Consider the following 22,576-nt stretch of genomic DNA (forward strand, 5'->3'; position numbering starts at 1 on the left):
ATTCCTATTGATTATGAACTTGAGTTGTTTAAAAGACTAAAGAATCTAAAACAAAAGGATATGTCTATGATTATACCGAGGAGTCCTACAAGTTGACTATTCAATCTAGTCATAGAGAATTGTCAAAGGAAAAGGTAGCTCAGTACATTAATGGTTTGAGATTCAATATTCAGGATGAGGTTGGTATGTTGAATATTTCTTCAGTTGAGGATGCTTATCAGTATTCCCTAAAGGAAAAGGATAAGTTGAAAAGGAAAAGTCAAGGTAATGATAGAGGAAAGGAGAAGTAGGATAGCTTGGCACAAGCTAAACCGAGTGCTGAAAGTGAACCAAAACTTGTTGATTAGAAAAGGAGGATAGGTAGAGGTGAGTTTAGAGGTAATTGTTTTAGATGTGGAGAAGAAGGGCATAGATCTTTTGAATGTCTGATTGGGAGGATAGCTACTATTGTGATTGAAGTTGTAGTTCAAGATAGTTGGCCTAAGCAAGGAGAAAGTTTGCTAGCTTTGCGAGTACTAGTTGGTGAGAGGACATTGGATCCTTGTTAGAGGACTAGTTTTTTCATGACTCATTGTAAGTATAGTGGTAAATTTTGCAAGCTAATTGTGGATGGTGGTAGTACTGATAACCTTGTTACTGAAGAGATAGTTCAAAAATTAGTTTGAAGAGAGTGTGACATCCTTATCCTTATAGGATCGGTTGGTTGCAAGGTGAACATGCTTCAGAAGTGAGGGAGAAATACCTTGTTGATTTCAAGATTAGGCAGTATAAGAATCAAGTGTTTTGTGATATTGTGGACATGAACAATTGTCATGTGTTTCTTGGTAGCCCTCGACAGTATGATTGCAAGGTTGTGCATGATTGTATCAAGAATGTGTTTACTGTTGAGAAAGGTAGCAGAAAGTTTTCCTTGATTCCTTTGCACAATGAAGATCTCGGTAGGAGGAACCTGAGTATTGGCAGCTGAGTTGAGTTGGCAGATTTTGAGAAGGTTGGAGATTAGTGTGGAAAGAAAACCTATAGCACACCTCAAATGGATGTGAAGAAGCATAAGAAGAACAAGGGAAAGAATGTACAAGTTGAAGATTTGGAGGATATGTATGGGAAGAACTAGTTTAGAATTTATGTGTAGAATATGAGAAGATGTTCTTCTAATTACTAGAACATCTTTTCAAACCTAGGGTGTTTGATGTAGGAGCATCCTAGGATTTCTTGCAATCTTGTATATTTGAGCCGAGTGCCAGTGGTTTCCAATTTTCTATTGCTATCGAGTTGTTTAGTGTATGCCAAGTTACTGTAGCTCTAGTACATGTTGAGTTACTATAGCTCTAGTGGATGCTGAGTTACTGTAGCTCTAGTGGATGATGAGTTACTGTAGCTCTAGTGGATGTTGAGTTACTGTAGTTCTTAGTGGATGCCAAGTTATTGTAGCTCCTAGTGGATGTCAAGTTACTATAGCTATTAGTGGATGTTGACTTATTGTAGCAATCTTATGTTGATCGGGTGTGCCTTCATGTGCCAAGTGAACTTGTTGGTGCCTAGTTTTCTAATGGATGCTGAGTGTTCCTATATGTGTCGTGTGCCAATAGTGGTTTTGGTTATGTTCATACTGAGTTGTCTGTGAGCCAACTTTTGGCATTTAATTTATGTATAGGTATTTAATTTAGTGTTGTAGCCAACTTGTGGCTTGACCTATATTTAATGTAAAGGATTTAATTTATTTTTCAATGGGTTGGGCGAACTTGTGGCTTAGTTGGGTATATGTAAGGGGCTTTGTGGAGTTTTTTAGAAGTTATCATTACAACTTAGAGAAGTGGATGAAGTGTAGATGTGATTTTTTAAGAGCTAGGGTTGCGGCTTAGAAACTGGAGGATTGCTTGGTGGACTTGAGGCTACAAGTGTGGATTCTTCTTGGTGTTCATATCTACTTGTGTATCTGGACTAGCTGGAATCGAGTTTGTAAGTGGATCTTGTTGGATCTTGCAAAACTGATTTTGTAATTTTTGTTGGTATTTGGCCCTAACCTAGAAGGCCTTACAGCCGGGCATATTGCATGTAATCAGTTATATCTATAAATAAAGAGTTTTGATTCAGTATTAGATCTTACATTATTGTTGCTTTGTTGTTGTATTTCCGCTATGTGGTTGTTTGCTAAGGGTTTGGACTTCTCCTTTGGGGATTCTCTTGCCTTGCACTGCATCATTGAAAAGTATGCCTATCATGTGAGACAAAAATGTTTTTCTTTTATTTTTAAAATGGGAATAATGTTTTTCATTTGCACACTTAGGATTAGTGGGATTTTTGAGATTTTTATTTAATTAAAAGGGAGCAAGTTCTTTGAATTAAATAAAAGACTTAGGATAAGGTAATCAAATGATAGGTTATAATCGAATAATTGATAAAATGATGATTTGATCAAAGATAAGTGATGGATAAATTAATAAAAAATGTTAGAAAAGGGTCTCATAGTCTAGATGACCATTTTTGGGTGATTATAGACCCTAATAGATCTTAGTGATCTGTGGGGGAAATATGTACTATCTCATTTCTTGAAAAACTTACCCTTGAATACTCATATACCTCTTTTCTCTCTTTTTGCTATCAAGGCTTCATGATCATCTATCTTTCATTCTTCTTCATGAATTTCTATTCATTCACTTGCATATTCTCCAATATGTCTTATGTTTTTACTTGTACTCTTGGTTAGTACTCTTTTATCTTTATATGCACTAGCTCTAAAATCAATCTCAACTCTAGGAAAAGAATCTTTCAATCTTCCCATTTCAAAATATTTTATTTTACCAATCAATGCTTCTTTATTAAAACCTTTAATAAGAGGAATAACTTAGTTCAATTGAATTAACCTTGTGCTCTTAAGTTGGTATTAAGGATCGAAGAATCTTGTGAACAACTCAAAAATTTTGTCCCTATACTAATTCTTGTAATTCATTATACATATGCTCTAACAATTCCATCTTCTTGCATTATTCCCCCTTTTTGACTTAGCTTTCCAATTTCACAACTTTTCTTCCTTTATAAATTCATTAGGTCTTCTGATAAATTCTCTAACTTAATCCAAATGTCATGTGCAAGGTCAAGTTCCTATGATTGCTTCTCTTGTAGTCATGTTCTACTATAATATCTTCTTATCCTAATCTATACATCAAGATAGATCTTTCTTAGTCTTTATAAAAAATTGACCCCTTGTGATAGACCAATTGTTTATTCCCATATAGATCAAATGTGTTTGCATCTTATTCTTCCAACTTTCATAGTTATCACCATTAAGTTTAGGACTCTCTTTACTTTAAGCCATAGATCACCTCAAGTTGTTAAGCTTCTTTCTCAAAGAGGACCTAATTCTTTGATCCCAATTATTAAGAAGTAGAGTCCGCACAATAAAAAGGAAGGGGTGGGGGGCTTGGGATGAATTTGTTATGACCAAATATAATTAAAACCAAACTTATAAATGTGATCTCTAACAATTAAAATAATGATGCACAACAAAAATAAACCATGCACCATAACACAAGGATTTTTTGACTAGGGAAACCCTTGATCAAAGGGAAAAACCCTAGTGGGGATGACACCCAAAAGATAATGTACTAATATATAAATTCTTTGTAAATGGATGTGACCCTATTAGGAGTCAAATACAGTACATTTAGTTCAATAGTGCTTTTAGAGGATGGATACTTGTTGAATCCTTTTTAGAAGATTCTAAACCTATTAAAGGGTAGAAAGAAAATAAGTAGACCCACTGCCTAAATGTTGTAGCAAGTGTGAAAGACAATATTTCAAGATAACATATCCAAAATCATGAATTGGCAAGTCTGCAACTTACTTGCCAAAATAGTTCCTTTGAAGCTCCCCTTAATCATCCAATATTAACATTAGTATGCTCTGATTATCCATAATATGCATCCACATTAGTTGATCTCATATATGGAATACCCAATTAAGGAAGACAACTTTCCATTATACCTCTTATAAATAATTAATTAGGTTGACCTATTAGAGCTTTCCCTGTACATTTAATTACATAGGTCTATGTTAAGGCATACGTGCTTTCATAAGCATTATTAAAAATAATAGAATAATGTTCCCACAAGTTACAATAGAGATATTACATTTTACAATTATAAATAACACGCTTCCTCAACACAGTCAACTATCAATAAAATATATCACATGTTACAAAATAGCGACATTTATATAATAACCCAAATTCTTTCTTTAGACATGGGAAAGGATACATATGCTAATTAGAGTAAAATGTATAACATTAAAATGGAAAAAAAAATTGTCTCTTGAAAGCTGCAAATGCTACAACTTACAATTGTATGTAAGGAACACTACTAAAAACTTAGTAATGTCTAAGGTGGACATATATTAGGAAGATGTATACTTGGGAGTCTTTTTATACAAAAGTAAGTAAATGTAAACATACTACAATAGTGAGATGTATTTATGTGCCAAATATTATATAAGGAACCATTTCAATAATTTTCAAACAAAATAATTGAAAGTAAATGCATCATTCAAGAAAAAATGAAGGTTTTAAATATACAATTTCTATATTTTATTTTTATTCATGTAATTTTGTATTTTAGGAATAATTATAATAAATGATGCAATAAAAGTATACTCTAGATTCATTATAATATTTTTTATCAAAAATAATAATTTGTAATCATTTTCAAATTGAATATTTTTCTTAAAAAAGGCAAGGCCCTACTATGCAATGGTAAATTGTGAGTCTCTCATCAAGGAGGTCTTGGGTTCAAGTCTATGATTAACACATATAATAATCAATCCTAACAATAATAATGAATAATAAATAATCTAGGAGGCTTTGGTTGATTACTTGTCAAACAAAATTATTATCATATTTTATTAATAGTATAAATTTAAATATAATATTTTACTAATAATCTGATTTTTATTCATTTTATTTAATCTAAATATATTTATAATTGATATTTAGTATAATTTATGATTTAACATTTTGCAAAGCTTAAAGGTATACTAGTATTGATAATTTTACTAATCTTTTTCAAGGTACTTGCAGTTTGATAATCAAGATTTTGGAAGGATAAGACAAGAAATGGAAAGCGTCAACCATATTTTGAGGTAAACCATATAAATCAATATTATTTGGAATTGTGAAATTATTATTTATTTTAAGTAATTGGTCCTTTTAACAAAGGATTTTTCTATTTTTTTTCATAGGCATATGGATGGAGAGGACCTTCAAGAGCTAACCATAAAAGAGTTACAAGAATTAGAAAAAACATTGGAACTTGGGCTACATAGGATTCGATCGAAAAAGGTATCATTTTATTGTATTTTATTATAAGGTAAATTAGCATGTTTCACATAAATAATAAAGAATTTTTAAAAAGATAAATAATTTATTGCTTTATCAAAAATGGTTCACAATTTCTCTACTTACTTCACTTTCATGAGCTCTTCACTAACCACATAGTTGGTTCTTCTTAATGTCATAGATGCTCACATTCCTCACTCATTTGAAAATTCGTAGAAGCTTCAATAGGGCTTGTATTGTCTGAATTCTTCTAGAAGATGTTGAATTAGGATGTCAGAAGTTGCTTTGGCAAGGGTTTTCTACTTATATTAGCCAAAGGTCCTTGGTGTCCATGTACCACACTGAATTTTACATCATTTAGACTAAAAATATCCCTTCCAATGTGATAGAAAATATGCCTACATCAGAAATGGTTAACATGATTTTTAAGGAGGCACTAAGTTTTTGTATCCATGGTTACAAGGGGATAGAATGGCTCCTCAATTGCACTAGTCTCCCCCAAGTTTGGTGATTCCACTACATGGTGCCCTCACCTTCTGTCTTCCCATCATCTCTAATAATTGTGGTATGTTTGCATATTTTGTTCACAAATTTATAGGATTTTTGTAGGATCATACCCTAATATGTCAATTTACATAGATTTTGCCAAATTTTATACTAGTGTTTCTAAAATAAAAACTTTTTGAAGGGGAAATTTTGATTTACCCATGTGTTTAGAATTTTTATAATGTAGTTTTATTATCATGAGGAAAAATAAATTGCATTAAAGAATAGGCTTCAGATTATTTAAGGAACCTTCCTATGCAATCTTTTTTTGATGGAATATGTGTTCCAATATTGTTTTTCATGGATTTGGAAAGCACTAAGATAGAAGAAAGAAATGCTAGCTGAAGATGTGGAAAGGTTACACACTAATCCAGACTATTGTTAGAGTAAAAGGAAACCTTTACTCCCTTCTTAAGATTTCCTTTATGCACTTGCATTTCCATTTAATAAATAATTAGTAATTATTAAATGTAATTTACCTCTTAGGGTTTCCTTTTTAGGTTTTCTATCTCCTTCATAAGGATTGATTGGTTGTAAATTATATATTTTGTTTTGCACAAGTAAATACAAACTTCTTGTTTATTGAGCAAACCCTTCCCTCTTTGTGTTTCTTACTTCCTCGTAACAGGTTATTTGCATGCAAGATCTCCATGGATCTGTGGATTTGTTCATTATCAAATCCTACATCATATCAGAGTGTTGCCTCTAGCTACCTATTCTTGTTTGGAGTATAGAAGGTGCACAATTTTTTTCAAACAAATCTTGTGATTTTTTGGTTTTTTTGTGAAAATATGGGGTCTCTAAAATAGGGGGCACTTTGAGCACAAATAGACATTACAATTGAATTCAAAAGATGTCAAAACCCCCATTTTCATATAAAGCACATCCTGTTTGGCCAATGTTGCATTATGTGGAAAAAAACATTTGCCCAACAAGGTTGTATGACCCTGTGCACACTTCCCGAGGTGATATTTTCAAAAAAAACCTATAGGTTTTTTTTGAAATTTTTTTTTTTCTATATTAAACTTGTAAGAATTTGGCTTAGGCCAAAATTCACCCAAGAACTAAAGAACTCAACAATAGCACACAGTAGACCAAAAATAGACAGAGTATGATCAGAATGACGATATTCTTTCAATAATTGGATACAACCAAAATAAGAGTACACTAGGAGTGCCTGAATATAAAGGCCTCGAGAGAGCTTCTAGAATGTATAGAAGTTAGCATCATGATATGTCATCCAACCAGGAACATATCCACCAGATATGGATTATCCTCCATTAAGCACGGGATTAAGTACGATGATGTGGGGATAAGCCTACAATGGTTTAGCATGCAAATCAGTAGAGTAGACAACATGTGCTAAATAAGGAGTGCGGAAAACTGTGTTGTCATCATAACAACTCAGTGAATGATGCATACTCCTATGTTGTAGACACCATGTGCATAATTAGAGTTGCGTAACTCAATAAGAGTTCACAAACTCCTAAGTGTCTCACCTAAAATAATAATAAAATAATGCAAAATAATTAAATAATGCATTAACCTAAGTAAAACTTAAGTAAGTGTAATAAGTAAATACTTATTTACACCAACAAAACTTTAATAAAGTTTTTTTGGAAGACAAACTCAAGAGCATATGTACTTGAAAAAGTACAACTAGTGCACGCAAGTACTTGCAAATGCAGAGGGTGACATCATTCAAGTGACCTTTAATTTGACATCCATGAACCCATCAACAAATTTATTTTTTGGTTAAAATAGTAGCAGTTGGTTTTTGGGCTATATCTTGAGCATACAGTGTCTTTTTTCGTGAAAAAAATATCATTGGAAATTTGAGTCTGAGACCCATGCATTAATGGAGGATATTTTGGTATTTGGTTTTTTTTTTGTTACCTATTTTTTCCAATGAAGTTAGATGATTCTTCTTGCATTCCAAGGGACATGACTTGCTCTTTTTAGCGTTGTTTTTCAATCTAAAAGAAGCATCGGAAAGCTCTTCTTGAGCCCTATCCAAATTTTGTGTTATTGTTATCAGTATTTCTCAAAGGTATGTGATTCTGAATCTAATGCTCTCTTTTTGTTTACACATTCCTTCTATGAGCTGGGGTTCAATTTTTTTGGATTGTGAGTGGTGTTTTCTATTATTATTTATGTTATTTACATTAGTAAACCAAAAAAATTTCAAAAAAAAATCCAACACCTTCTAAAAAAATGGCCGAGACCTCTTCTTATCTAGAACTTCTAACCCCTCATAACTATCACACATGGAAGTCCCTAATGACACAATTTCTCTAATCAAAAGGGTTGTGGTCTTGTTTAGATGCAATGTAGCCAATTTTATAGAGGCCTTTTGAGGTCATGTAATACAAGAACAAGATGGATGAGGCAATCGGGTTGATTTCTTTACAAGTATCTGATAGTCTACAGTTTCATCTTGATGGGTGCAATACCTCTCTAGCTATGTGGACCAAGTTTGATGGCTTGTTTGGTACTATGAATGAATTTAGGGAACTTCAAATTAAGGAAAAGCTTACCTCTCTTGTACCAGATTCTTTTCCTTCCATTGAGGACTTCTTGATGAAGTTAAAACAAAAGAGATCTTATTGCAGGGTTGTGGAAAATCCAAGACTGACACTAAGTGCATTTTCTTGATTCTTTCTAAGCTTCATGGAAACTTTCAAATTTTTTCTTCTACCTTTTATTCCACCAAGGATGCTTTGGGTAATAGATTTACCATGCCATCTTTTGAGGCTTTTTTTGATCATTTAACTCAAGAGAAAGTTAAGCTCTCTTAGTTGGATACTCTCACACACTCACAGACTTATGCGTTGGTAGCTTGGCCATCTTTTGGGACAAAGGAGAAGAAGTAGAAGTCACATTGTACAGAGCCTCAAATTAATTCTAGCCCTCACATCACATTAGGCCCACCTCCTCCTAAGGCAAATAAATCAAAGCTAGAAAGACCGAAGTGTATTATTATAATAAGCCCATTCATGATGAGTTACGTTGCTTTGTGAAGAAGTTAGATGGCTATGCCAAATAGGTTTCAGATTTGACAACTCTCCTTATGAAGAGAAACATTTTTATTCTTTCTACTTCTCATAGATCTTTTTCATGATCATCATTTCAGTCAAATTTTAAAGATATAGGAAAGGGTCATGCACTATGTCCAACTACTACTCCACACTCTTCTAGATGGTTATTGGGTTCAAGTTCTTCACATCATATGACATCTTCTCAGTATTTGTTCTCTTCTTTTGAGGCTTCTCCTACTCCACACATTTTGATGGGTAACAACATTGTTTTGGCTATATGTGGGAAAGGTTATATTGGCATTGATGATGGTACATTTCATGATGTACTTTGTGTTCCATCTTTATCCTCTAACCTTCTCTCTATTTATCAGATTACACAGTGGAACAGGGAAGACAATTGAGTTTGCACAAAATTTTGTGTTTATCAAAGATAGTGAGACATACAATATTGTTGCTACAGGGATATTTGATCATTCTTCCCACCTATACTTCTTCTGTTATTTTGGTCCACCATCTCCACTATTAGAGACTCACTCTCCTTCTTTACAAGAGACTACTAATGTGAAGTTGGGTCACTTGAACTTATGTGTTGTTACTAAGACTATTTTTATGACTTCTACACCTCCACCTACTTTTTAGATTCCATCCATTGCACAAGATTACTCTTCAACATTTCCTATTATTGCAGCTCTATTCATCGAGCCACCTACTATAGTTGTTAAGGATATATCAGAGGACACACATCTCCTCTCAGATGACAGATTTAGTACACCAATTATCTCACCTCTATGGGAGATTCCATTGCAAATTCTCATGCATTATCCTTTAAGCATCAAGTAGGACTTCCAACTTTACCTTACATTCAAGCATTTCACCCTCCTTGTCTATTGCCTTTATTTCTTTCATATTGGAGCCACATTGGTATGTTCATCGACAGAGGAGTTCTACCATTTTGGGGGGGCTATGGAGGAATCAGTACACATTCTCCATTCTCCATTCTCCATTCTTCTTGGGTGCCAATATAGCAGGTACAACACATGGACTCAAACTTTCTCTGATCAAATATTTTCACAACAACTCTTGCACTTGTCTATTGAGTTCTTCATTCTCTGTCAGTGTCAACCTATATGGTGCTTTATTCAAAAAACTAGCTCCGAGAATCAAATCCATACAATGACTTATACATCTTACTGGTGGTAAAGCTGCAGGTATACCCTCTACAAAAATCTCTTTGTACTCATTCAAGAAGCTTTCAATTTCTATTGGCACTCAGCTTCCATTGTTTTCTTATGTTGTCACTCAATCTCTATCAGTTGCTCGATCATTACTATACTCTGTCACTCGGACATTACTAGCACAACTTGGCCCTCTAGGAATTATAACAAAATAGACTTGGTTCTTTTTCATTTCCTTCTCAAATTGCTTTCAATTAACCAATCAAGCTCTAAAAATAGTACAGTTTATCTCATTGGGAGACTCAATCAAAGGCTTCAATGTATCCGTAACTCCATTCATCCAAATAGTATATTGATTCAATCTTCCATCATACACAACATGTCTATCATATTGCCAAGGTCTACCCAACAAAATATGACAACAATCCATAGGTATAATATCACATAGAACTTTGTCAGAGTAATATCCAATTTTTAATTTCAAAACACATTATTCACTTAATAATATCTTATCCTCATCCTTGATCTATGAAACATGATAGGGTTTAGGATGCTTCAACCTCAGTAACTACAACTTTGTAACCAGCTCCTTAGATGCCAAATTTGTTGAACTTCTAGTTCCAATGATCACTTTGCACCATTTCTCATCTATCTTACATCTAGTCTTTAAAAGACTTCTTCTATGAACAGTTTCCTTATCCTCAATTTTCTCACTGCACGAAGTTCTTCTCAACATCAAATTGTATCCAAGCTCAGGATCACTCTGAGAGTACAGAGATTCACCTTGGCTTCCTACCACTTTTATTTTCACCAGAGTATCTACATTCAAAGGATCTATGCCCTTCTTTGCCACATCTAAAACAATTACCATGAAAACCTCTTCTAGAATAAGAATTACCTCTTCCTTAGTAAGAACTAGTACCTCCTCAATAAGAATTACCAGCTTTCGATTTAGTCTTGCCTTTGTCATCATATCTTGCATAGAATTGTTAGTTTTGTCACTTTATCCATAAGATCTACCTCTACCTCTCTAGAATCTACTACATCTACCTCTTTGTCTTTGTTCATGTTTCTTTTTCAAGATCTCTTCAGCTTTCAAGGCATATTGATATCCTTCTTCCACACTTTCCAATTTTAAAAAAATTATTTCATCTTGAATCTCATATTTCAATCCATTTGAATAGCTTGCAATGTCCTCAATGTCATCATCCACATGTCTAGATATGATGTCCAATCTATAGAATTCCTCATCAATATGCTCTCTCACAGTCATGTCCTTTTGTCTCAAATTTTGTATCTTTCTCAACAAGCTAACTTGGTAATTGGCAGGAACTTCTTCTTTACTTTGTTCATTATTTTCAACTAGTTCTTGATCTTCTCTTTTCCTCTTCTTTGTCTATCAGTTTGCAAATGTTCCCACCATAGTGAGGCGTGACCTTTCAACCTAATGATTGCAATCTTTACCTTGCTATTATCAAGAGTACCTTCAAACTCAAAAAAACTCCATATTAGAGATTCAATCCAACACAACATTAGTGTCCAATTTTCCATCACAAGAAACAACTTCCACAACAAGCTTTGAATGTTCCTTGGACAATATTCTCAACAATCCTTCCTCATCCTTACCTTCCTCAAGATTTGGATTAGGGTTTGATGTCATTGCTTCATCATCACTTACATTATCCACATGCACTCCTATCGTTTGGGTTATCTCTTTAGCATCTAACTTGGCTACAATTTGTCTCAACATGTCCATAATAGTAGTATCAACATTTCCTCTACCTCAAACCATCTTTACAAACAGTTCATCCAAGATTGAAACCCTCTGTAAGCTATAGGTCAAATCTGGAGATCTGCTACCCTACAACCAAATTCAACTTGGGGTTCTTCACAATCCAATCTCTACAAGGAAGAACCTCAAGCTCCGATGCAACTTGATTCAAGGAGGGATATGAATAGCTAGGGCCAAAGGAACACCTAACTATCCAACCAACTTGCTAAGTAACACAACGAAAGAAAACAATGCATAGAACAACACCAAGGAGAGAGAGAATAGTAAACCTTTTTATTGATTCATCCAATTATAGGCATACATGTCTAGTTGTGAGGCCTTTATGGGTTATAGCCAAATACAAAATACGACTTAAAAATCCAGGATCTAGTTTCAAATTCACTCCTCTAGGAACATCTTCTCTGAAAACTCTAAGTCCTACCTAACCTAAATCTAAATACCTCTATTTATACTTGCCAAAATGACTTACAAAAGATTCTAGATCATTACATAATAGAAAGGTCAACCTTAAAATGGACTGCACACATCCCAACACAAGATCCTAATATTAAATTCACAATCCAAATTAAATACATAAGGTGGCTCAAACTAAGATCCAATCACAAACAAACTCAATCAAAGAAGGAACTGAACATCAACAAATATTAGGTTCACTCTATTAGAGTAAATAATTAATTATTAATTATTTATTCTATTTACTTAAGCTTACTTAAGTAAATTCATTTCATTTATTAGTTGTAGTTTAGGAGTTATTTATAAGTTGTTGACAATATGGGAGTTTGTTCGAGGACCTTCCACCTCATGTGGATGTATGCTTAGTTGTCACATTTATCTCCTAGCATCCTCTAGCTTGTTCTAGGGGATTCCTTGAGCTCTTTATATTCGAGCTCCCTCATTGTATTTCATATCTTATTCTTGCATGTTGTAAATACATATTTTCTTGTGTTTGCATACTTGTTGTCTCTCATGTTGGTTTAGGGTTTTTCCCTGGCTCCACGCTCTTCTCTCCTTGGCTTCCCTTTGATAGGTTATTCCATGTAGGTGATCTTGGGCATCTTTGGAGTTGGATTTCATCAACTCCAATATGGTATTAGAGCCTTCTTTCTATTGCTTCATTGAGGGATTTTTGAAGCCGTGATTTGAAGTCACAAACCCTAGTTTGTTTGTGCATTTTTCTTCAAATTGAGGGAACAAAATTTTTTTGGAGCACATTGGGCCCAAATGGATGCTACCATTGGATCCAGAAGGCTACTTGCAGTCAGGATTCATATAAAACTTATTGATTTTGGAGACACAGCTCCAGGCGCAAAATTTTAAATTATTAAAAAATGACTGGCCGCCATTACACAATCGGTCAACCACCTGCACTTAGCTCACTAGCTGCCATAGCCAATTGAGCCACCGCAAAGCTGCCCCGACCCGGCCGCCACCAGTGGGCCACCCCGCCACATCACCCCTACCACGTTAGATTTTGCCATGTGGCTTTTTTTTTCCTATGACGACTACTAGACCGTCAATTTTAATGCAGTAGGTTTTTGACATCAGCATGATGTTAGCACTGCATCACCCTCTTGCACATCTCCAAGGTCCTTTTTGACCTACCTTTGGTTTTTTGGCCATAACTTGAGCATACAGAGCTATTTTTCTGATTTGAAAGAAGCATCAGAAAGCTGGTTCCAAGACAGAGACATTAGTGTAGGTATTTTTAGGTTTTGATGTAGTTTTGTACTTTTTTTTTGTATTCAAAGTCTGAAATCTTTTTTTTTACTCCGGCAAGCTTTTCTTTTGCATCCCATGTCCATTTTTTGAAAACGTTATATTTTTGGAAAGCTTGTTCTGTCTACTTTTTAGAATTGCTATCATCTCCTTTAGATTCTACCCCATGCTCTTTCTATCATTTTTTTGGCATTTTTTAATCTATGGTGGATATCTTGGGTGTTTCAAGTCCGGGGATCATTTTCCTAGCTATCCTATCTTTTGTGTCAGCTTTTTTCCTATTTAGATAATTGTAGACATCATTTGTGAACACTTTTATATACGCACTGAGATAAAGTGTCAATTTTGCATTTTGTGGTCATGAATGTTATTTTCGAGTCAGTTGTACTTGCACTATTTTTATAAAGCACCATGGGGGGGATAGTTGTTTGTTATTTTAGGCCTTCTCCCTTTGTCAAGTAAGTGTCCCTTCCATGACATTAGCCTCATGCAGAGTCAGTTTGACCGTGTCTTTATGGGTGTTTTTACCTCTTTCCCTTTCTCGTCGTTCTTGGTTCGTTTGCAGGAGACTTTGGCCCACCTTTTCAGTTTCTTGTCATCTCACCCTATTTGCATTAAGGGGGGATTATGCTTTTGTTGTAATGCATGTTTGGTCCGATGGTTCGATAGTGTGAACTATGTATTCAGTAGTTGGCTACCTATGCATTTACGTGAGATGGATAAATCCATGTGTCGAAATGTTTGATTGATTTTCTAATTTTGCATGTTTACATTTTTGCAAAGTTATTTTGACATATGACTGTAATATGCATATGTTTAAGATATTGAATAGTCAATGCATGCATAAGGATAAGTTGTAGTAATGAAAAGTTTTATTTGTACATTTGGATCTTAGGTAAGTGATTCACTCCCCCTCTTAGTTATTCTAAAGTATTCCAACAGGATGCTCCTCAATCAAAAACAAAGGGTGGAAATATGACCTTGAAATATGCAAAGGGAAGGGCATTTTAACTGTGAACTACAGATCTACAAGTTTTATAGAAAAAAATAATGTGCATATGTGATCAAAAATGAGAACCTAAAAAACCTCAATAATCTTAGATCTCCAAGTATAGCTCAATTTGGATGACATATATTGGTAGGTTTATGAGATGGCAAACATATTCATACAACATAGAAACCAAGTCAAACCAATTTTATCCTTAAGTTTGTGATTAATAGATTCCAAATTTTATTTTGTAATTTCAACACCATGTTCCATCACACAAGAAAAATAATTATTTTCTTGTGTTTTTTGGAGGAGGGGGGAGTCCCTTTCCCTTATCAAGCTCCCATATAGGAATTATCCTTGAAAGAGATAAGTATAAAAAACCATGTAAGGAAGTAAGAAAAATGTAAATATTCACCTTACTTGATAAATCCCTTGTTAATAAATATTGTGCAATGCTACAATATAGTTGATGTTCAATCTAGAAAGAAGGATATAGAAAATCTCCACAAATGTAGTCGACCTAACCACTACCAAATTATGGAGTTGTGGATATAGATGTGTACAAAAGACGAAGATGATGAATGCCTCAATGTAGATCTCCTCTCTTGATGACCAAAAAAATGCAAGATCTTGAAGAGGAAATGCTTAAAAAGGAACTTTAAATCTCGAGAACACCTTGAATGCTTAGCAAATTTCCTTAGAAATTGATGAATGCTTTAAATATGATAGTTTTAAATTCCTTCATGTGTGTATAGATGTTTTTTTCATGAGAAAATTTGATTAACAAGATTCCTTATATACTAGTTTTTAGTATTGGAAACAAGGCAAGCCTACAAAGCCCATGAATTTTGTAAATTAACTCCGCAGTATAAAACTAGTCTGAGAACCAAAACTACCTAGGATGCAAATTGACCTAGCCGACCTATACTAGTATAGATTTACTAGGCTGACCTATCCTAGGGTTATCTTGAGAAAGAGTAACACTAAGGTCTTAGAATCTACATAGATATAACTGCAAAAGAGATAACAATGTGAGAGAGAGAAGATTAAGCAGAAATAAATCCATGGTCCATAAAATCACTAAAATGTAGAAGGTAAAAGGTCTTAAATGATGGGTTCTTCAATTTTAAGATAATACATTTAACACCTAGTTTAGTAGGAGTATGATCCTACCTCATACTCATGATGATAAAGGATGCTCCCCTTAACCCCATAAACACATAAAAGAAACCAAGAAACAATAGCAAATGTGACAAAAAAATATAGATTTCTTATTTGCGTCACAAATGTGGAATTATAAAATTCACAAATACAATATGCTAACCCACATGAGTGCCTCCATTACAATAATATGCAAGGCAATGCTATGAACTACACGTAGAGTTATTCTAGACAATGTTCGGGCCTTTCTTAAATAGGCAATTTTGTGCCACTCGGGGAGGTTCTACGCATTGAAACTTAATACCTAGGGCTAAAATACCCTAATAATACATATAGAATCACCTAAATACATCTTTGACAATTATTTTAGATATTTCAGGCAGCCCAACTTTGAAAGGCTAGAACTCATGAACCTTTGCTCTGATTAGCTATTATAACCACTTTTCAGAAATGTCAGTGCCTAATCTATAGGCTTTGAACCACACAAGTGCCCTTCTGTCGAGTTTTTAGACTTCATTTGAGCACTCTAAGGCTTCCAATGGTAAGCCTAAAGATTTTTCTACAATTTTTTCCACCAAAAATCACCAATAACTTCCTAATACTTATGCTTGAGCAATGAGATTTTTATGGTAGGCTTACAACTCTAAAATGAACCTTCTTGTAGAAAATGAGAACATTTCAAGATCGTATGAAAAACTTACTAAAAATAGCAAGCTCCTAGGAATAACAACCCCCCTGCCTACTAGTGTTTATTAAAATAGAAAATACTGAAAATAAAATATTTTTGGGTGATGCAAGATTGCTCTTACATGTAGGATGCTCCTGCATTTGACACCTGAGGTAATTTGAGAAGTGACTCCATCACGTCTTAGGTGTTCAGAGGAAAACCAAGACAATGAACCTCCTCCCTTGCTAGCCACGATGAATCCTCTACTAGCCTCCTTTTCCATTTGATTAGTTACTCCTCATAAGTTTTGTTCCTTGTACTTTTTCCAACACAACTATCCAGTATTTCCTCAAAATCCTTTGTAGCCAAACTAGTTGTTGGAATACTCCATTTCTCTTCTACGACTTCATCTCTATCACCTCCTTCATAATTCTCTGTCAAATCTGAACTATTAAATACTGGTGAAATATTCAACTCAACAAGCAACTCCACTTGATAAGCATTTCCAAAATCATGCCTTTTCACTATCTTCCATGGTCCAAACTTCTTCATCTTCAGCTTATTATATGTACCCAATGGAAAGTGCTCCTTTCTCAAATGAACCATGACTTCATCTCCAATCTAAAATTCCTTATACCTCTTGTTCTCATCTGCCTTATCCTTGTACTATGTATTCCTCTTTATGATGTGTTTCCTCGGCTCCTCATGGATGTTCTTCAAATATTCAGCAAATTCTTCTAGTTCAGCTCTACTTATCTCTCCTTTATCCAACTACCTTAATTCAAAAGCATTTTTGGGACTATTCTCATATACAATTTGGAATGGTGATTTACCAATACTCTTGTTGATAGAATTATTATATGCAAATTCTGCTTGTGGTAAAATCATATCCCATCCTTTTAACTTGTCTCCAACCAAACATCTTAGCAAGTTTCTCAAATTGTGGTTCACAACTTCTATCTGTCCATTAGCCTGTGGATGATGTGATGACCTAAACTTCAAATCTATCTTCAACTTCTTCCACAAGGTATACCAAAAATACCCAACAAATTTGGTATCTCGATCTGAAACTATACTCTTTGGTAAACCATGTAGTCTCACCACTTCTCTGAAAAACAACTCTGCCACATGAACAACATCACTAGTCTTCTTGTGAGGAATAAAATGTGCCATCTTTGAAAACCTTTCAACCACCACAAAAATAGAATCATGCCCTCATTGTGTCCTCGGTAATCCAAGAACAAAATCCATGCTGACATCCTCTCATGGCTTCTCTGGTACAGGTAATGGCTAATATAGTCTTCTATTCTACTTCACTCCTTTCACCATCTAACATACTCTACAACTTTGTACAAACTTCTTCATATCTTGTTGTAATTGTGGCTAGTAATAATTCTCAGCAACCAAAGCTATGGTTTTATCCCTGCCAAAATGTCTGGTCAATCCTCCACTATGCTTCTCCTTGATGAGATTCTCTCTCATTGAACTTCTAGGAATGCACAACTAGCTTCCTTTGAACAACATACTATCCTAGATCATAAAATCCAACCACTTTATCCTGTTAAGTGTAACAGGTCCTATACAAGCCTTCTACACTTCACCAAAATTAGGATCATTTGGATACAAAGTATTCAGTTCCTTGAATCCAACCACCTCTATCTGCATTTATGTCAGCAAAAGTTGTCTTCTACAAAGAGCATATGCAACTCTGTTAGACTTTTCACTCCTGTGTTTCAAAACAAATGTATAACTTTGCAAAAACTCAACCCACTTCAAATACCTTTGGTTAAATTTTCCTTGACTATTCAAATATTGCAAAGCTTAATGATTAGTATACAAAATAAACTCTTTAAGAAGAAGATAATGTCTCCACTTCTTCAATTCTTGAACTATAACATAAAATTCTTGATCATAAACAATTTTTTTTTTTTTGCATCATTCAATTTCTCACTAAAATAAGCAATAGGTCTACCTTCTTGGCTCATAACAACTCCTATTGCAGTACCACTAGCATCACAATCTACTTGAAACACCTTGTTAAAATATGGAAGTGTTAAAAAAGTTTGTTCAGTAAATTTTTGTTTCAACAGATTAAAATTCTTATCTCCTCCTACAATCCACTTAATTTCTTTCCTATCCCCTCTCATTGTTTCAGTTAGGTGTCCACAAATACTACTAAAACCTCTTACAAACTTTCTATAAAAACTAGCCAATCCATGCAAGTATCTTACCTCTGTCACACTTGTTGGAGTAGGCCATTCAAGGATAGCCTTCACTTTCTCTGGATCTATTTTCAAACCTTTTGCTAAGACTACAAATCCTAGGTACACCAACTCCTTTACAAAACTGCACTTATTTAGGTTTATCAACAACTTTTCTTCCCTTAACTTATCAAACATCTTGCGAATATGAATCAAATGCTCCTCCAATGTCCTACTAAAGATCAATATATCATCTAGGTAAACAATGACAAACTTACCTAGAAACTCCTTCAGTACCTCATTCATAAGCCGCATGAAAATGCTCGGTGCATTAGTTAGCCCAAAAGGCATGACTAACCACTTGCATAGTCCTCCTTTGGTCTTGAAAGAAATCTTTCACTCATCACCTTCTCTAGCATGAATCTGATGGTATCCACTCTTTAGATCTATATTTGTGAAATACTCAACCTCACTCAAACACTCCATATTATCATCCATCCTTGGCAATGGAAATCTATGCTTGATTGTGATCTTGTTGATAGTGTGAGAATCTATGCACATCCTCCATTGTCCATTCTTCTTTGGTGCTAATATGTTGGTACAACACATGGACCTTGTTTGGCAAATTAGCTCCTAGATCCATATTCTTTCGGTGACTAATCTTCCTCATTGGGGGCAATCCATTAGGTACATTATCTAATACAATATTAGAAAACTCTCCCAACATATCTACAACTTCTACAAGTACCACCTCTACTTCTTTACTATCCTTTGGAATTATAGCACTCACACTTCATACCTTTGGAAAACTTGTTTCCATCAACAAAACATATTCTAATAGTGCTATATACTTTTTCTTCTTTCTCCTTCAATGAATTCAACTTATGTTTAACTCCATCCTTGGTCACAATGTAGGTATTTGCTTGACCATCGTGTAAAACATGCCTGTCAAATTGCCATGACCTACCTAGCAACATATGACATATGTTGATAGGTTTGATATCACAAAGTACCTCATCCTGGTAGCTTCCAATCTTGAACTTCATAGAGCACTACTTATTGACCAATGACCTTGTGGTCATCTTGCACCCAAGCAATACAATATGGATGCAGATGTTTCTATCTCTTCAGATTCAACTTAGTGACCATCGTTTCTAACACCAAATTTTCAGTACTCCCACCATCAATGATCACATCACAATACTAATCTTCACATCTGCACCTTGTGCAAAACAAGCTCCTTCTTTGATCAGGTTCATTCTCACCACTGAGCAGGACTCTTTTGTTAACTAGGAATTCTCCTCTTTTAGCATCTTTAGAATGTGAGGATCTAACATCTTCATCAACATGTACAACTCTAGCCTAGCCTTCTGTTCTTTGGTTTGTCCTTCCTTGGCATTAGGTACATTCAAATGCTCTATGCCCTTCTTCTCTGCAATGAAAAAATTTCCCATGGAAACCTCCTCTTCCAAATCCTTGTCATCTGCCTCTTCCTCTCTAATCTCTATTATTCTAATCATTGAAATGATTCGAATTGTTTCCCCTCTGGTTATGACTGCTACTTCTAGCCTCATCCTTGTTCTTCTAATCATCATTACGACCACTATAAGATCGTCTACCAAATCTTCCATCGTGATCACTTCCACTTTTCTTGTTGTCAAATTTCTTGCTCAATTTTTTCTCAACTCTTAGGGCACATTGGTATGCCTCCTCAATACTATTCATCCAAACTAGACTCATCTCGTCCTGAATGCTTGGCCTTAACCCATTAAGATAGCGAGCCACTTTCTCCTTATTAGCTTTTGCATGGTTGGTTATTATAATGAGAACTCAGTAGAACTCTTCAATATACTCTTGAATAGATTTTCTCGCTTACTTCAACCCTCGCATCTTCTCAACAAATAAAGCTCATAATCCATGGGAATGAAATGTCACTTCAGTTTAGCTATCATATGATCCCATTTGGTGATTTTTTCCTTTCCCTTTCTATTTCAATCTTACTGAACCTATTGCCACCAGATTTTTCCTTGTCCCTTCAGTTTTGCCTTCACAGACTTAACCTTATTAGGATCATCAATATCTTCATACTCAAAGTACTCCTCTAGTTCATTTTAGCCAATCAATTAGCTCCTCTAGGTTAAGATTTCCAGAAAATGTGGGAACCTCAAACTTAAGTCTTTTTCCCATCTTGGAGATGACCCCAAAAAACCTCTCTTCCTTTGGGTTTAGAACTGCCTTTGCTTTGGCATTTTCTTCTACTTCATCCTCATCCTTGCTTTCATCTCTTATGGGAAGGTTCATTCCTCTATGCATTTGTTCTTCTAATGATTGCATTTGAGTTTGGAGGGCTCTAAAACCCTTAGGTGTAACACTTACAACTCTTCAGCCATGCTCTCTTCATGGAGGCATTTTTGCACTTTCATTGAAGCCCTAGTGTAAACTACCTCACAATCAGAAATCTATCTACATGTTCAGCCCAAACCATGGTCCTGGTGCAAATTGCCTCACGATCAGTGATCTATCCACACACTCAAGAACTCTAGCTCTAATACCACTTGATGAAGGATGCTCCCCTTAATACCATAAAGACATAATAGAAACAAAGAAACAACATCAAATGGGAAAATAAAATATGGACTTCTTATTTGCACCACAAATGCAAAATTACAGAATTCACAAGTACAATATGCTAACCCACATGGATGCCTTCATTATAGCAATCTGCAAGGCAATGTTGCAAACTTTACCCAGAGTTGTTTTAAACAATGTTTGGGCCTTTCTTAAATAGACAATTTTATGCCGCCCGAGGAGGTTCTAGACATTGAAATTAATACCTAGGGCTAATAGACCCTAACAATACATATAGACTCAGCCAAATACATCTTTGACAATTATTTTAGATATTTCGAGTAGTCCAACTTTGAAAGGCCATAACTCACAAACCATTGCTCTGATTGGCTATTATAACCACTTTTCAGAAACACCAGCGCATGATCAGTAGGCTTGAAACCATTGAAGTGCCCGTCTCTCAAGTTTTTGGACATCATAAAGGCACTCTAAGGCCTTCAAAGGTGATCCTAAAGATTTTTCTACAAATTTTCAAGTAAAAATGTGCAATAACTTCTTTGATACTTATGCTTGAGCAATGAGATTTTTATGGTAGGCTTACAACTCTAAATTGAACCTTCCTGTAGAAAATGAAAAGATTTGAAGCTCATATGAAAAACTTACTAAAAATAGCAAGCTCCCAAGAATAGCAACCCCCTATCTACTAGTTCTTATTAAAATAGAAAAGACTGAAAAGAAAATATTTTTGGGTGATGCAAGATTTCTCTTACACCTAGGATGCCTCTACGTCACATGATAAAGTAGATCAAAATAAAAACTAGTTGTATAATGACTAAGGAGACAAATAAACTACCAAACCCCCAATGCACTTGAGTCTTTATCATATCCAAAATCATAAAAAGAGATGTTTTATTCAGAAAAGAGAGAGGTCAACTCATCCATTAAGGTTTTTGTTCCTTATTGTAAACCACACTAAGCGGATAGGATTGAATAGTATAGAAGGTTTGTATGCTTAGTAGTCAATCTCATAGAAAAAATAAAAGGGCAAAATCAAATGGTCTAGCATGTTTGTGTGTCGGATAGTCAATCCTTCAATACTTAAAACTTTTGGTGAATTTTTATATGCACACCCTTGTGATATATTACTCCTATATCATGAAGATGGATTATGTGTGTGTCACGATAGGCCAAATGGTCTAGAAAGTGTATGTGGCATGCTAGTCACCAATCTAGGAAATGTAAAAAGGGAGAGACCCTAGAAATTTGTGTTATGCTTGTATACTCTAAATGTTTTGCTTGAAATGAAAAAAAACATGAAAATATTGGAACCATGTATGCCCCCATGATATGGAAAAATAAGTTCTTATTTTGGCATCTTAAGGAAGTGATGAA

The 22,576-nt window shown here is 34.7% G+C and overlaps 1 protein-coding gene across 1 annotated transcript in view; it reads left to right on the forward strand.

Moving 5' to 3' along the window:
• The window catches only part of LOC149533961 (MADS-box transcription factor 22-like), a 265,667-nt gene that overhangs the window by 82,269 nt on the left and 160,822 nt on the right, over positions 1–22,576 (forward strand). Inside the window, exon 4 of the mRNA XM_089805939.1 lies at positions 5,072–5,133. Coding sequence (XP_089662065.1) covers positions 5,072–5,133 — 62 coding nt within the window. The remainder of the gene's footprint in view (positions 1–5,071; positions 5,134–22,576) is intronic.

Source organism: Cupressus sempervirens, chromosome 10, assembly GCF_028749045.1.
Source record: "Cupressus sempervirens isolate cs-2001-9-10 chromosome 10, ASM2874904v1, whole genome shotgun sequence".
Taxonomy (NCBI): Eukaryota; Viridiplantae; Streptophyta; class Pinopsida; order Cupressales; family Cupressaceae; genus Cupressus; species Cupressus sempervirens.